The 17,614-nt window shown below is 47.2% G+C and overlaps 1 protein-coding gene across 3 annotated transcripts in view; it reads right to left on the reverse strand.

Moving 5' to 3' along the window:
• CASD1 (CAS1 domain containing 1) overlaps nucleotides 1-17,614 on the reverse strand; it is an 895,825-nt gene that overhangs the window by 524,604 nt on the left and 353,607 nt on the right. For all 3 annotated transcript variants that reach the window (XM_069648572.1, XM_069648573.1, XM_069648574.1), the window contains one exon: nucleotides 6,580-6,703. In XM_069648572.1, coding sequence (XP_069504673.1) covers nucleotides 6,580-6,703 — 124 coding nt within the window. The remainder of the gene's footprint in view (nucleotides 1-6,579; nucleotides 6,704-17,614) is intronic.

Below are 17,614 nucleotides of genomic sequence, written 5' to 3' on the forward strand. Positions count from 1 at the left end.
AATTGCTTGATGGACTAGAGGCAGAGGCGGGAAGGCGTTAGCTCTCATGTTGTGCCATGGATTCTGGAGAGCATCCCCCAGAGAGGAGGCTCCCAGCCCCCCTCTGGAGGCATACTGAGGAAGCTTCTTGTTTACCGCCGTACCGAAGAGGTCCACCTTCGGTGTGCCCCAACGCAAGAAAATCCATGAGAGGACCTCCGCCTTCAACTCCCACTCATAGCTGACCACTGTCCGCCGGCTGAGGACATCCGCTGTGACATTCAGCTGGCCCGTGATGTGCACTGCAAGCAGCCAAACACCATGAAGCACAGCCCACTCCCAAATCTGGATGGACAGGTCCACGAGAGGGGAAAACTTGGTTCCCCCTTGCTTGTTGATGTAATACATCGACACCGCATTGTCCGTGCGTATGCGAACCACCTTGTTGGCTATGATCGGTCTGAACGCCCTGAGCGCTAGGAATATCGCCAGAAGCTCTAAATGATTTATGTGGAGAAGCTTGTCCTGAGGTGACCAGAAATCCGAGACCTGAAGAGGATCTAATGTTGCACCCCACCCCAGGAGGGAGGAGTCCGTTGTGATCGTCACCGTAGGGGCGGAGTCCTGAAACCCTGCACTCACCGACAGGTTACTGAGAGATGACTACCATTCCAGGTCCGCTCTCATGGAAGCCGGAATCATTATCAACTAGGAATCCGGGTGTAATGCTCACCTGGTATCCACGGGGACGTCGCTCAGCCTGTTCTGACCTCTTACGACCTCGAACCCTTCCCTGGAGTCTACTCGACTGGAGACTGGGCCTGAAACACAGGATTGGTAGAGTTTAACTCCCTATTGTCTCTGTGTGCTTGAAGCCCTTCTTCCTCGGGGTCCAACCCTTCCCTTCGATCCACAACTCACCTTGTTTTCTTGGAAAGTATGCTCTCCGACCTGCTTTCAGTGCAGGGGTGCGCTGATTGATGCGGGCTCGTTGCTGCCTAGTTTCTTCACTGGCAAGAGTCCAACAGGTAAGTATAATGAGAATTTTGAACACTTCTCTAGCTTTGTTCCTTTCCTTCCTTAGATGATGGCCGGCGTCCGGGGATGGTGACGTGCTGCTGAGATGAGTAGCGCTGAAGGTGATTGAGAGCGCGATGCGACCCTTTCGTATTTTTATTGAACTGAGTTCTTTTTCTGTGTCTTTTAGGTGCCACAATGTTTTCAGCGTGGATGCCGGTTATGAAGAAGAAATGCGGTGAGTAAGCGCAGTATGCGGCGCCTCTGGATGTTTCCACGCTAACCTGGAGTGTCTTTTCCCTCTTGCAGATGGATGAGAAGTTCCGGAGACAGAGTTCCCCCAGCGCGGCTTGGATTCAGGTAAGAGTTTGAAGCTCGTACAGTCTTTAAAAATAAGCAAAGATTTGCTGAATGCTTGCTAATGCCTTTTTTCTGTTCTTTCCCCTTTTCCTTAGGAAGCGGCGTGCCGGGATGGGAGTGACACCGCCGAAGATGCCCGCAGAACAGAAGAAGCGATGAATGATGGGCAGAAGCGCCGCAAGGGAAGGCTGTTCCTAACAGTGTTCTTGCAGGAGCTGAGCGCAGAAGAAAGATGCAGGCCTACTGGAGACCGATCCAAACACGATGAGTGTCACGCTGCAGGTGCAGAAAACACAAAGCATGTTTCTCAGCCTGGGCATGGCTTAAATAGTCTCTGGGTATCCCAGGTGTCTCTGGGCTGAACCACACCCAAAAGACTAGACTGCACATGCAGTTCTGGGAACCGAAATATGTGGGGGCATCCATCTTGTTGTCCCCATCAATGCACTACAAGTCCAATCCCCAATGTTATTCTATGGGAGTGAGTGAGTCTGGTGCCACAAGCGCCAAGACTGACTCCAAGTGGGTCTTTGGAGGGATGGTGAGGCCCTTTAGGGCCATGTAGGTGATCATGGCCTGGCTCCAGCCTGACATCTTGGAGAGCTGGGGACATGAGGGGCAGGAATCATGACACCGGGTCCACAGCCTGACGCCAAGAACTCCGAAGAGCCATCTGGGTCCGCCTCATCTTGAGACGAGCAAGAGGAAGAGCCAACACGCTCAAGGCCATGAGGCCCAGAAGCCTCTGGAACCACCAGGCCGACATGCTCTCCGACTGCGCAAACATCTGACCCGTGGCAAACAAATCTGCCATCCTGTCCCCGGTCAAGTACACTCAGCTGTTGATCGTGTTCCAGCGAAAACCCAGGAAAATCAAGTCCTGCGAGACTGTCATGGAAGATTTCCGCCAGTTCACCGACAGCTCAAGATGGAACAGGAGCTGAAGGAGAGACTGGAGATTGCCCGCTGCTTTCAACGTACAAGGGCTGCCTAAGAGCCAGTCATCCAAATACGGATACACATGGATACCCTGCAGAAGAAGATAAGCCGCAATCACCGACATCATCTTCGTGAAGACACGTGGCACCGAGCTGAGGCCAAAAGGAAGCACTCGAAACTGAAAGTGCTCCTGTCACAAAGAGAAACGGATATATCTCCTGTGTGGATTCCAAATCAGAATATGCATGGATGCATCCTAAAGATCTACCACACTGAGCCAATCGCCCATCTGCAAGGAGGACCGTACCTGGCTGGGCGTGATCATCTTGAATTTCTCTTGGGGTAGGAAAAGACTGGGAAAGGTCTAGGATGGGCACCATAAACAGCCGGGAGTAGAAGCCCTCCCCTTGTTCCTTGAGGGGAACAGGTTCCACAGCTCTGAGGTCCAGAAGTTTCTGAACCTCGGCTTTGAGGGAGGGCAAACCCAACAGCTGAAAAGGAGGGTTGAAGGATGGGGTAGGGTGTAGGGGGTAAGCGGAAGCCCGCCCGAGCGACTGACAAGACCCATCTGTCTTCGGTGATGGGCTGCCACGCCTTCCAATGAGACGCAATGCGTCCTCCCACCGGGATCTCGTGCGAGCATGGAGAACCCTAATTTTGTAGGTTTTTCGGTGGCGTTGCCACCTGAGGAGGAGGCTGAGGAGAGGGAGAAAAACCAAGTCCGTTGTTGCCTACACCGGTTATTCCCCAAAGGGGTATCCACTCTGCGAGATTTCCGGTCAAGGAAGCCCCTAAAGCCAGAGGCGGGTCGGATTTGCGACAACGGTCTCTGGGTTTTGAAAGGGGTTTTAACAAGGACCGACAAGGACTTAGCTGTCTGAGTGCTATCCTTCCTCTTGGTGAGCTCTACATCTGTTGTAGAATGAAAGAATTCCTTACCACGAACGGAAGGTCCAACACTGTGTCTTGCACTTCTTTTGAGAATTTAGTGGCATGCAGCCACGCCTGCCGTGAGGTATCAACCCTCAGCATAAGGCCCCAAGCCGAGGTGTCTACGTGATGAGCCGCAGCCTCCAGGAGATCCTGGGCCAAGACCATGGCGTCAGATAATCCCGCCTTAAAGTCTTCCAGCTTCTCGACCGGGATGAACTCCGACAGACCTTTCCACATCCGCATATTAGCCCCCGCTAACACCAGTTCGGCATTGGCCAGCCTGAGCTGCAAGGCCGAGTTGGCGAAAAAATTTCTCCCAAGGGAGTCAAGGAGCTTATCCTCCTTTCCCAGAACCTGAGTAGCCGTTGTGGAAGAGGATGCTGCAAGTCTGGACTGCAAAGTGGCTGCAGCCACCACTGTGGAGGAGGGGGGCAGACAGACGACAGGGCCACCTCTTCCGAAGAATGTAGCCTGTATCGCGCGTCAATTTTCTTATTGACGAAAAGTCCAGAGTGTGGCTTTTCCCAGACCCTGCGGACCTCGGCCAGAACGTCCGTCTGCAAGAACAGGCCAGTACGCTCCAAAGGAGACAGGGTGAACGCCCCAGAAAGCACGCCCGCCTGCGGAGCTGGTGCCTCGGGCACCGGAACATCTAAGAAGGACATCATGTCCAGTACCCGGTCATGAAAAGCTCTAACAGAGCGGGGCAGGTCCTTGTTGTCCTGACCTCCTTGCGCGTCATCCGACAGGTCAGGATCATGCTGAGCCATGTCGGGTGCTGCCTTGTCCACGGGGGACAATGGGAGCAAAGGCGGAAGAGTCGGGGAAGGCACCGTAGGCAAGGGCGGCGCCGGCGGAACCACCGGAGGAACGGTTGGAGCCGGAGGCGCGGGCGGACATATCGGCCTAAAAAGCCCTTTGAAATATTCCCTTATGGGGTCGGTACGCATGAGCATTTGAAATTTACCGAAAAAGGCGTCCTCCGGGGACTGCTTTGGAACCTGAGGAGGATAATTCCAGGGACGTAACGGGGAAGGGTGCCACACCGGCCCCTCCACCGACGTATCCACATAAATCAAAGGTGCCGACCCCGCAGGCAACAAAACATTGTGCGGAAGGAGCATCCGGGCGTTCCATTCATAAACTGGCCAATAAAGATGTGTACAAGGAACTCTATGTTCACCCACGGAACCAGGCCCTACACCTGAGGCCGATGGCGTAGTTGTAGGGGTAGCACCCAAAATGGCCACCGCGGTCGTGGCGTGAACGGGCACCATTTTGTCATCGCCTGAGGGGAAATGCGGCACGTGAGGAAGTGAGCCAGGGGTCCCAGTCGATGGATCAGGTGTCTTAACTTTAGCCTTAACATAAGGAACCTCGGCAGAGCCGGTACTATGAGACCTTGAATGTTTCTGCGACATACCGACCGCCAAATTAGCCTTCCCAGGAAGGACCTCGGCACTGCCGGTAAAAGAAGAACTTTCCTTCTTTGCCCCCTCAACAGATCTGGTGTCGCCGCAAGAGCGTGAACGGTGAGAAACAGCCTTCACCGATAAGGCCTTGTCAGGCCTCTCAGAAATGTTGGTAGCTTTAGCCTCTGTACGAGGGACCTCGGACCCAGGTCCGGTAACAGCCTTATCCGCGTGGGCCTCGAACATCTGTCCGGTGACACCAATCCCGACCAAGGCCTCTGGCCGCACCCTGGTCTTACTCTTGAGGGAAGCCGATAGAGGGGCCTCAGAGCGAGCTCCGGTACCCCACGACTCAGTAGAACTGGGTCTACAAACAGCCCACACAGGAGGGGTCTCGGAGCGTGCTCCAGTATCCACAGACCACTTACGGTGACCCTCTGAGAAAACTCTGGTACAATTATTAGGCCCAACAGGAACCTCAGGGCAATCCCCGGTGACAGAGCGGTCAACGCTCCTCCCGGGAGGAACCTGGAAAGGTATCCCCCGGCCGGGGTGCTCTGAAAAGTAAAGAACTTACCGGGCGTTTCTTCTTTTCGTCGAGATGAATGCCTAAAAATACGAAAGGAGGAGTTCGCCGGAACAAGTGCCCGGACCAAAAGGGAGTCGCAGTAAAAAAGTCCCAACGGTGATCCGGACCCAAACACTCTAAACAAAGAGGATGGGGATCCGCCCTCGCGAAGCGTCAGTGACAGGATGAACAATCTGGAAAGTCTAGTTTGAACGACAGACAGACTAGTACACGATCGCTAGCGAGAGCCAGAGAGGAAAAAAGGGAAGAAAATCTTCCGAGGATGCAAGTGCGTCCAGTCCCGAACGAGCGGAGAAAAGGACTGATGGGCGATGCGTGGGGCGGAGCCAAGGTGGGCAGGGATACGGCCGCGTGCCGGGCCGCGCGCAAGAAAGAGAGGAAGGACACATTTTTGAAAACATTTTGGATGCTATTTACAAAGTGCTCCGGTCCCGTCCCACAGGACGGAGAGATGTCAAATAAGTATGGAGGAAAGGGGACGGGACGTAGGAGTATAATCTCCTCCACTTTCTGCCATTAGCCTCTTTGAGCTCGTAGTGAACAGATAAGAGGGTGGAGGGAGCACAGAGGGCAAGAGGATGAGTTGTGCTGTCATTGAAAAAGGTAATTTAAATAGCTAGCTGTGCTACACAAGTGTCGATTTAATTATCAAACCACCAGAATTGCATAGCAAATTGGTATGCGACACTGCTTATGTTATGCCTTGAAATTGTATGGTGTATATGTGGAGAGCTGAGGTTGCAAGTGACTTTTGATGCCTGGCTAGCAGCTTGTAACTTCAAACGTTTACCCTTGTGATTTCAAAAAGTCATGTTATTCCTTAAAAGAAAACAAGTAGTAAGTTCTGGCTTGCTAAGAGGATTCTTTTGAATCCAAAGATGAAGAAAAATGGATGGATACATGACATTACTTTGACTATCTACAGCTCTTTCTCACATTATTCCCAATTAAAGTCACTTTCTTTTGATTTTGGTTTTTAAATCACCCACTTCCTTTCCTCACAGTTTTCAAATTACCCTCTTCCGAATTGTTTTAACAACCAATTGGTTTTCTTTCTCGCCTTACATCATTTAATACGATTGATGGCCATCATTTTCTTTTCATCAATTCATCAAAAGCCAAAAGTGTATGCAATAAGGAAAGATTACAGTTCTAGCATAAAACAGTTTATTTAAATAAAAACATAGCATAAACACTATTTAAAAGTTAACGTATATTTCTGCTAGCATTGCACAGGATTTTAATAATACAATTTAAAGAAATAACTAAATCAACAAAAGCACTTTAAAGCAAGACATGCATCTGATTTATTGAAAAAAAAAATGATTTAAAACAAAATGCTCCTCATACCTTGTAAAACCCAGTAAACCTCAGTGGTCTCAGCTAGCTTTTCTAGGATTGGTGCAACTGCAGATACATTTGCTTTATATTGTGTCAGGGCTTCTGCGCTGCCATTGTGAATCTTGATAGACCACTAACAGATAGAAAATATAGAATGTTTTTAACAAAAAACAAATCCCCCATTCCATACACCACATCAACCTCCCTTAACCTCACTCCTATATCCCCTTCACATGTACATTCCAAAACACTGTCACTGACAACAGTCCAAACTCCACCAATACGACAAAACAAATATGCCTCAGAACTGACATCAATGAAATCAGGCTTAAAGAAGCAAGTGTGAACACAAATGTATTACTTAACTGTAAATTAAGTTCTCCAGTTTTTGTATCTTTTTAATACATACTATATTTTGTACAACTAATCACAGTTATGCTGATTATTAAGACATACGGTAGAGTAGCACATTTACTTCCTTTTGTTATTTTCACACCAGATCTGTGACGGTAGGCCCTAACACTAACCTTTACTCCCAAGGTCACTTGTACCACAAAAGCTTAGGTAGACTACATGATACCCTTAACAGAAGGGCAGCAGAGTTACACATGGGTTTATGCCAAATACAAATATAGGGTAATAATTTTACAGGCAAGTACCTACATTTCTTACACTGCACTGGATTACTCAGATACAGAGAGAAAAATTCTTACAGTGGGCATGGAGCAGTTTTGAAAGCCTCAGAGTCTCACAGTAGCACCCTTTAATGATCCATCCTCTTTGGCTACCAACATTACCCTCTCCGGTTTCAGTAGAAGACAAATCTATATTAAAGACTAAGCCCAAGAAATAATTGTACTGAATCTATGCACAGGAAAATGAGAAGATTTTTGACCAAAACTCTCATCACCAGCCTCAGCTCTGTTTAGATGGTGTGCCTGCTCAGCTGCTTTTATTCTGGCACAAAGCACCCACTTCCTCGTCCCCTTTCCCCGGGGCCTACCAGCAGGTTAAGGCCATTGCAGGAAGCAATCTAAGTACTGTATGGTTGGAGCAGTTCAAAATTTCGAATTAGTACATTTTAAATGATTGGAAAGTGTTCATCACCTAATTATTCTTTTCGTTTTTTGCAATCTTGTCTGCATCCCTAAATCTGCTTTGATAATGTCTTATTCTGATGGTTGTTTCAGAATATATTCGTCAAGGTATTGTTCTCAGTTCTTTTCCCTCACTTAACGATTGTTATTGTTCAATCATTATATTTAATTTTTTATTATTTCATTTATTTACTTTGTATTTTTGAATTCTGAAATGGACCGGTCTGTCCTGGTCAGATAGAAATATTCATCCATAGTGAATTCATTGGTTCATGGGCACTGTGATGGGTCAGAAGGAGGACACAGACTGTGGTTTATTAAAATAAAGTCAGAAAGGTCTATCTGTATGGCTATGGGGTGTTTCCTACCTAAAGAATAACTAAGGTGCTCTTCAGTCGTCTTTTTCTACATAACAGGTACAAAAAGAAGCTGTCTACCATCCAAATTAATACTATCTAAACCTATCACTATCGTAACAAAATAGAGGCAGAAGAATGACTCCTTTCTTATGCTCCATGCTTCCAGCACCTGCCTTCTGGGTATATGTTCTCTTCCCACGCAACTCTGTTCATCAGTTCAGATAATTCCTTTCTCACAATAGACTATTTGCATTCCAGTTTAGGCAGGTCTTTGCTTTGTTCAACTTATTTTGTTGCATATGCAAGGTGAACCTTTAATTCGTGATTTTCTCTTTCTTTTACTCAAGGTATTTACATTAATTAAGGTCGACCATAGGCTTCCTTCACTTTCATTCACCTCCTTTTTGAACGTTATTGTATTCACAGAGTTCACTTTTTTATTATATTTTTACTTGCATTCCCTCGAGGGAACAGTCTTGTTCTTTCCCCAAAATTATCGCAGGTCACATTTAACAATGATAATTCACTTGTATTCAACTCTACTTCAATCAGCGCTATTGGTCTTTTGTTGATTTCATCACCGTTCCAATATAGTAACTCTTTTTTTCTTATTTGTACTGAGACAAATTATTTGTTCTGTATTATACTCTTCATTATTCTTCCCATGCCTTAGGAAATTGTCATGGTTCTCTTATGGGTTTGGTGTCGGTTTGACTTTTTCGATGCTCTAGTGAGCAGGCTTCCTCAGCATCACTCTCCTGTGGTCCTTGTGCTTCTTCTGGTTTCCTCGATATCTCACCAGGAAGCTGCGTTGCTTGTAGCAGCTTCCCTCGGATTGTCTCGGTGTTGATGCATGAGCCAGCTGTCCACCCAGATTCTCACGCCACCACCAATTCTTCTCCTCCGACTGTTTCGGTGCACTAGCAAGCAGGCTTCCTCAGTATCACTCTCCTGCGGCCCTTGTGATTCTTCTGGTTTCCTCGATATCTCACCAGGAAGCTGCGTTGCTTGTAGCAGCTTCCCTCGGATTGTCTCGGTGTTGATGCATGAGCCAGCTGTCCACCCAGATTCTCACGCCACCACCAATTCTTCTCCTCTGAGGCTGTTGGGTACGCTGACCATTCAGCGTTCGTTGTCTTGCTTCTGCAGCAAGTTTGGAATACATGGATTCTGCATCCTGCGATGGCTCCCCTCTTCCCATGCTTACGTCAGCAGGGACCTTCCCCTGCGTCGAGACACACTGCTCTCTCCCTCTTCGTCCTAGTTGTCTGCATGAGTGTTCTCCTTTCAATCCACTCGTCTCAGTGGATTGGTTACTTTTCCTAAAAGAAATTTTTTATTTTCCTTGTGAAGAATAGCAACGGATCAGCCTCATCTTGTCAAGTATCAAGACTGGGTCAAAGATTTGGTAGTCCCATATATGCTATTATGTTTAATGGTAAAGGGAGTTCCTCACAGGGAGTTCCTCACAGGAACGGGAGTCCTTGTCCCCAAAGGGTGAGTCTCTCCTGGTGAGGTCGCACTTGCCTCGACCCCTAGGGAGGGTGCTGTGGAGCAGGCCCACCCTCCCTAGACTCGCATTGGGGGCTCCTCCCTTAGGGAGAAGGTGTGAATTCCCTTGCTTTGTCACAGCACCAAAAACAAAGTTTTAAAGTATTAACACTGACACATACTGGCGGCACCAGCACCATGACAACTATTTTAAGGTGAAAATGACAACATACATAAGGGTCACCAGCATTCTGATCATGATTTAGAGTGGCAATGCTGACATATATTGGCAGCACCATCATCAATCGTGATGCTCACATATAATGGTGGTACCAGCGTCATAATCAAGATTTAAAGTGACAATGGTATCATATAGAAGGGGCACCAGCATCAAGAGAATGTTCTTGGATGGTAATACGGACATATATTGGTTCACCAGTGTCATGAATGTTATTTAAAGGGCCCATGATGACATGTAGTGTGGCCTCCAGCATCAGAAAAGAGTTTTATGGTGTCAACAAGAACATACATTGGGGGACATCAGTATCCGAAAAGTGTTTTAAAGGGGCAATATTTGCATACTATGGGCACTAGCATCACAAATACCTTTTACATTTGCATTGATGATAGTGGACACACTAGCATCATGAAGGTATTTTACAATGGTAACAATGGCACACGAGGAGCAGCGGTATTATGAGCATGTGCTTTACAGTGGTAGTACTGGCAAATATTTTGGGAAGAGGCAGCATGAAAATGTAAATATACTGTAAAATACTATCATATACTGCTGGTGAACTGCATCCATTGGATTTCTTCATGGTTTATCCTATATAATTGATTGCAAATTGTATTGCGTTTTACCCAAGTTCGAACAAAACAATTTAATGTAAAATTGCACCATTTCAACCCATTATTTAAAAAACGGTTCTTCCCTGAGGACTCCCGCTCTGGGAATGTTATTCTTTCTTTCTTTGTATTAGCAGAGTTGACTTTTAGTAAAAACTTATTATATGTTTACTTTCATCCTCTCAAGGGAACAGTCTTGTTCTTTCCCCCAAATGATCACAGGTCACATTTAACAATGATAATGTGCTTGTATTCAAAACACCCCAAGGATGACTTTGGCTTTCATGTTATGCTGAGTCACGTGTACACATTTGTGGGAAATATGTATACCTCTCTAGGTTAAGATGGATTTCTAAAGTCAGCCCTGCCGGGAAGACTTTAAGAGGCCACCACAGTTATGGTGAACAGGGAAGAGACAGAGGTTAGCCGAAACCCAATAGAGGTAGTGTGGATGAGCAGTCAAGCCTTTGTCTCAGGAATAGTGTGAGTGGTCTAGGGCTACAGAGACTCCACAAACTCTCAATAATGCAAGTAGAAGGTCGGTATCTCGCAACGTTGCTAGAGGGTAAGGGCGAGTCCTTCACGGTGGCAACCCTATACGCGCCCAATCAGGCACAAGACCCCTTCATACAGAAATCCCTTACTCGTCTGGGGAAATTTGCTGGGGGGGGGGGGGCATCCTCCTAATGGGTGATTTTAATTTAGCTTGGGACCCTTCCAGAGATAGGAGCTCCTCGACGTGGCATAAACAGGGGGGGCCGTCTGGAGACTTGTTGAGGAAAATGCGCAATCTGGCCCTAGTGGACACGAGGCGCGAACTTTATGGCACGGCTGAGGGGTATACTTTCTATTCGCATGTGCATAGGTCTCATTCGCGGATAGATTATGTCTGGATCTCGAAACCACTGCTGGGAAGGGCGTTGGCAGTGGAGGTGGGCACGATCACCTTGCGGGACCATGCCCCTCTCACCCTGTTGTTGGCGGTGCCTAGGGGTCCTCCGGCCATTTGGAAGTGGAGATACCCGGTTTCCCTGTTTAGGGACCCTCTCCTGGTGAGGGAGATAGAGGACGAGGTGGGGGAGTACTCAATTCATAATAAATGGGAGGATTCAACTCCTCAGATTTGGTGGGACGCCTTTAAGGCCACAATCAGGGGCAGGATCATTGCTATCAAAGCTAGAAGGGAAAGGGAGCTAAGGCTTGAGGAACTACAGCTGGAAGCGCAGCTCAAGGAGGTTTTGCCTCGTATGAGCCTTAGAATGTCGGCTGCCACCAAAAAAAAGAGCATAGGGTGCTCCGCGGTCAGTTGAACCTCCTACAAACCAGAGCTGTCGAACGGAATCTTTGCCGCCAACGACAGAGGTTCTATGTTAGAGGTAACAAAGCATACCACTTACTGGCTAGAAAGCTGTGAAAGGAGTCCGGGGATAGGACCATACTAAAAACAAAGGGCGAGGGGGAGGCTTGCTCACGTCGCATTCAGATATAGAGGGTGCATTCACTAAATTCTACACCGCCCTTTATTGTCCGTTACCCCGAGACCACAGACCAGGAGGCATACCTTCGGGATATTGGCGTCCGACGGTTATCGCAAGTTGATAGAGACGTGCTGGAAGTCGAGATCATGCCAGATGAAGTGAGGAGGGTCATTAACAACCTTCCGTCGGGTAAAGCCCCCGGCCCTGACAGATATCTTTCTGAATTCTATAAGACCCACAAGGAGGTGTTGATTCCCATCCTCACTAAAGTATTTAATTGCATAGGATCCTCGGGGCAACTCCCCAGATCCATGAACGAAGCTAAAGTGATCTTGATACATAAACGAGGTAAGGATCCGACTGACTGCGCGTCCTATCGCCCCATAGCATTGATGAATGTCGAAGCCAAAATCCATGCTAAAGTCTTGGCCAATCGTCTAGAATCCATCCTCCCCAAACTAATTCAAGGTGATCAGTCGGGTTTTATAACGGGTAGACAAACCTCAGGTAATGTTAGACGTCTGACGCACCTGATTGAAAAGTCCCAGAAAAAGAATATTCCGGCCTTCCTTTTGGCAATCGACGCCGAGAAGGCTTTCGATCGGGTTGAGTGGGGGGTTTCTGTTTGCGGTCTTGGATCGAATGGGATTCGGATCTGGCTTTATTGCGCGGGTGAAGGCAAATTACCAAAGCCCTGTCATACGTTTAGCGTTAAATGGCCAGGTTTCAGCACCGATATGTGTGGGAAGGGGCACCAAACAGGGATGCCCGATGTCGCCGCTCCTTTATGCCCTCCACCTGGAACCGTTTTTGGAAACGGTTTGAGCGGCTGATGACATCCAAGGTATCCCTTCGGAGGCGAGACCCTTTACATCGCGGCTTTCGTCGATATGATCCTCTCATTAACTTCCCCGATCATATCTTTGCAGGCAGTGGCAAGAGAGCTGTACAGATTTGGTCAAGTGGCAGGCCTAAAAGTCAATGCCCACAAGTCTGAAGCTCTCCCCCTGACCCTGACGCCCTCTGAAATCCTGGACCTCAGGAAGGCGTACAAATACAGATGGGTGGAATCCTCGCTGAAGTATTTGGGGGTATACCTGACCAAGAATGTGGACTACCCTCCGCTCCTTCAGAAGGTGAAATCTAAGTTGGTGGACTGGGGCCCCCTTGAGATCTCGTGGTTGGGTACAGTCAACGCATTAAAGAGGTCAATCCTGCCCCTGTATCACTTCGTTGCCCTACCGATACATGTTCCTGCATGCTTTTTCAGGGCTCTGCAAAAAATAACCAACCGGTAAGCGCCTGAGGGTGGCGGCTCCCATTATGAAAGCTTTGCCTGACCGGGGGGAGGTTGGGGGGGTGTGGGTGAGCCGGATTTTCGAGTGTACTATTTAGCAGTGCATCTCAGGGTCATTAGGGACTGGCAGAGGAATGACAGGGGCAAGGTGTGGAGACCAATGGACAGGTGGGTACAGGCCTGGAAGGCGTTCTGTGGTTGCCGAAGCAAGATAGGCCATATAGAATGTACTGTAGTGCAATAACATCGGCGACTGGGGATGCATGGGACCAGGCTGTCCGTAGAGCCCGGATCACCACCTTCCCTTCCCTTTATTCGCCCCTGCATTGTAACCCGCAATTCACTCTGGCGGCCACTCCCGCGCCGAGCTTTGATCTATGGTTTTCTGGGGGATGTAGGATGCTCCGGGATTTGCTGGTGGAGGGGGAGGTGAAAAGCTCCGAGCAATGTAAGAAAGACTTTGGTGTGGGGGAGAAGCAGAGATTTTCATACCGGGTTCACGCTCTCTTACCCAATTTGAAAAGTATCTGGACACTGACTCGGGGGGCAGGGGGACAGGGTGGTGGTCTCGTCCATCTACAAACTCATAAAACGGGAAGAGGAATTACACTCCAAGTCTTGCATGAGTAAGTGGGAGAAAGATCTAGGGGCTGACATAGGGGAACAGGAGTGGCTTAGGCTGTGGTCCCAAATTCCGAAACTTACCAGGTCTATTCAAATCCGGGAGATTTGGCTGAAGCTTTTACTGAGATGGCACCGTACCCCGCTCAAGTTAAACAAGATGTACCCCACACTTTCAGCGTTTTGTTGGAGGGAGTGTGGCGAAGTGGGATCCTGGGCTCACATTTGGTGGGAATGCCCGAAACTTGATGTATTTTGGTCTTTATTCCGGCAGGCGATAACTCAGGTGTTGGGTCCTTTGCAGGATGGAGGTAGGGGGCGGGACTTATTGGGCCTCAATGGGATGCTTGCCACCCTGTCTACCAAAGCGGACGCAAACTATATGCGATAATGATGATGTCGGCTGCATTGGTCCTGGCCAGGAAGTGGATTTCCAAGGACCCTCCTCAGGAGCACGAGTGGGTTGCGAAATTGTGGGCACTGGTGGCAATGGAGTGTCTTACCTACGTGATCCAGGGCGCGCACATGCGGTTCTGCTCGGAATGGGCCACCCTGTTGTCCTTCTAAAAGGCGGGAGCCCGCCGGGCCTGGTGCCCCAAGGCGATGGAACTACTGAGCATAGTTCGCCCTCAGGACGAATCGGACCTCTCATTTTACTTGTACTATTTGTTGAACTTGATCGCTCAGTGAACCTGTAGAATCTTGGTGGGGAGGCGAGGGGCAGGGAAGAGGGAGGAAAGGGGTTGTTTTGTTTATTTTCTTCCTGTTACTGGTTTTTGTTGTATAAGTGACAAACGGTTAATAAAAACATATTGAAAAAAAATAATGCAAGTAGATAGCCATAGTACAAAAATACAGTAAGTCATTGGGCCTTTCGAAAAACACACTAAAAGATGAATATCACAGGTAATTATTCCAATCAAAAACAATATATCACATGTATTATAGTGTGGCGGTCGCTGCAACATTGTTAAAGTGAGAATCAAGTTCCATAGGAAATTCCAAAAATTGAATTGCTAATAGCCTTTGACTTGCATGACGGATTTGGCAAATACTTTATAAACAAAAGGCTCCCCCCACATACCTCCCACCCAAAGTTGCCTGGCCACTGCCCCCCTGCCATTTATCCTCTCCCCTGCAACCCCCTCAGATTGGATATTTTGGGAAAGATTAGTTAATAAATGAAAAGGTTTTTAAGAAAGCAAAAAGCACAGTTTTCGGCCTACTTCCATTAATTTCGCCACAGAGAATCAGGTAAAATGTCAGCGCAGCGCACAGCAAAAACCGTTGGATATAACTGAAACCGGCACAAAACAACTTGGGCACGATTTCCAGCAGGAGGCTGGAGTTATATATCATAGTTTCATCTACCATGGTGCATTGCAGCAGAGAGGCTTTTCTGAAATGAAAAAGCAGCAATTTCCCCCCAAAATTCTCTCTAATAAAATTTGACTTGCTGGATGGACAAATTAAATTTTCAAAACAGAAAGTCTCATTGCCCTTCCCCCGCCCCCCATGCTGCACATTCTGTTATTATTAAGAAAACGAAAAAACACTGTTTCACAGTTTTCAGCCCATTCATTTTCACACAAAGTGTTCTTTAAATATAGGTGCATTCTCCCTGCTGTGTTCTTTAAATTCAAGGTGCATTTTCCCACAAAGTGTTCTTTAGATCTAGGTGCATTTTCCTGGTGTGTTCTCTGAATTCAGGGTGAATTTTGCTACGAAGTGTTCTTTTATCTAGGTGCATTTTGCCTGCTGTGTTTGCATTGTAGGTGCATTTTCCCACAAAGTGCTATTTTAAATTTTAGAGCATTACACCTACAAGGTTTAAGCCCACCCATGACGCTCCAAGTTACTTGCTAGCAACCCCCTTCGCACTTCTAATTGATTAGGTTAGCCGTTGAAACACACGGTGGTTACATGCAAGTATCCCCGGATATCGCGCTTATTAGATTACTTGGTTAGCTTCTTGAGAACGTGGAAGACACATACTAGCTATGTCTATTAAATGTATTTGCCTATCGCACTCAAAGAATCCCATTACCCATGTCCTTTCTATGGTAGCATTCTACCTTTCTAGAAGATGCTCTCGGACAACCAGCCTATCGCCTTGGGAGATTTAGGGGTAGCCAGCCCACAGTGTCGTGCCTTGAAATACTGATGTATAGGCGCGTTATAAATGTCAAATCATATCAGTGCCAGAAAAATATCGGGGCACAGCGACATCGAAGATAAACTCCATCTTAAGTAGTTTAAGTTATGAATAAACGCACCACTTCTGTGGACATCTGCCACAGGCACAGCTCTTCATAAACGCACTCTAGAATGCAGCTACGACTATGACAAATTTGGTCTAGCGGGTCACACAAAATTAAGCACTAAAACCTCAGACTTGCCTCAACACCTCTGCCATTAGCATACATAGACAGCCTACACAAATTCGGTCTAGCTAAGTACACATTGAATCTCATGCACTAGTGCTCTGTCATGACCGCCCACAGCACCCGTCCACATATTTTGACCTCTTGGGCAGCTTACTGAACCCTAGATAGCCCTTCCAAGTCCTAATCTCGGCCAAATTCACACATTCATCTTAAAGTCCACTCTTAGAATGTTTTCCCATACCTGGACTTCGGTCCCCAAAGGCGTTCCAACCACAAAGCGCATTGAGGCCATACCAATGGGAAAATTGCGCCATATAAATGACTACAATACAGTACATAGAGAAAAAGTGCAGTCTTTGAACAGCCATAGCACAAAAACCGTTCAGCATATTTGGACCAGATAAGCAATAACTTGGGCACAAAACATTGACTTAAATCTCTTGACTGGTTTGGGGTAAATTCATCCAGTAGCCCCCCTGCTCCTCAAAACCTTTATATCGTCCTTGGTGTTTTTTACAGCAGAGAGGCCGAGTGACGCTAACAACTTCTGACTTGCTGGTTGGATTTGGATATTTTCCAAACAAACAGTTTGTCAAGAGTTCCACTAAGCTGGACATTGTGCGAACAAATTAGTTAGAAAATGAAAACATTATTTTAAAAAACATTAAGAAAACACTTTTTTCAGGCTACTTGCATTAATTTTCCATAAAGAAAACGTGCAGTGTTTGAATAGCCACAGCATGAAAGCCGCTTGGAAGAATTGGACCAAATAAACAATTTCAGCACAAAGCGTTGTCTGAATTTGCATGACTGGCTTGGGGTAAATCTATCCAGTAGTTTTTGAAATATTCGACAGAACGGGATGCCCCCTGTGCCTTAAAACCTCTATAATCAGTCTTGGTGCTTTGCAGCAGAGAGTCTGAGAGAGTCTAAGAACATGACTTTCTGGTTGGATTTGGATGACATTTTCTAAACCAAGGGGTTGTCAAGGCCCCACTCCCAAACTGGAGGTTTTGGGAGCAATGTGTCAAAAAACGAAAAAATAATTAAGAAAACATAGAAATGTAGTTTTTGGCCATCTCCCACTCGTTTTGCCATAAAGAATAAGTGCAGTTTTTGAACAGCCAGAGCACGCAGACCGCTAGGCAGATTTGGACCAAACTTTGGAATGAACTCCCCCATGACTTTACAGAGTCTAATAACATTCTGAACATCAGAAATAGACCCAAAACTCTTCTGTTTATGTAGTCAGTCCTAGTGGAACACGTATTCGTTTAAATGACAGAGCTTACATGGCCTGGCCGTAGGCGCTATATAAATACCAATAGAAATAAAATCACATCAGGCTGGCGGTTGGGAGTGGGAAAGAAGACAGCATGTGAAGTTGGGTATTTGAGCTTGTGTTGGGGAGCCAGTTATGGGTAGAACATTTTCAGTTTATCAGAGGGGAGACCATGTCAATCTC

This window comes from Ambystoma mexicanum, chromosome 2q, assembly GCF_040938575.1.
Source record: "Ambystoma mexicanum isolate Mex_15411 chromosome 2q, UKY_AmexF1_1, whole genome shotgun sequence".
NCBI classification, from domain to species: domain Eukaryota; kingdom Metazoa; phylum Chordata; class Amphibia; order Caudata; family Ambystomatidae; genus Ambystoma; species Ambystoma mexicanum.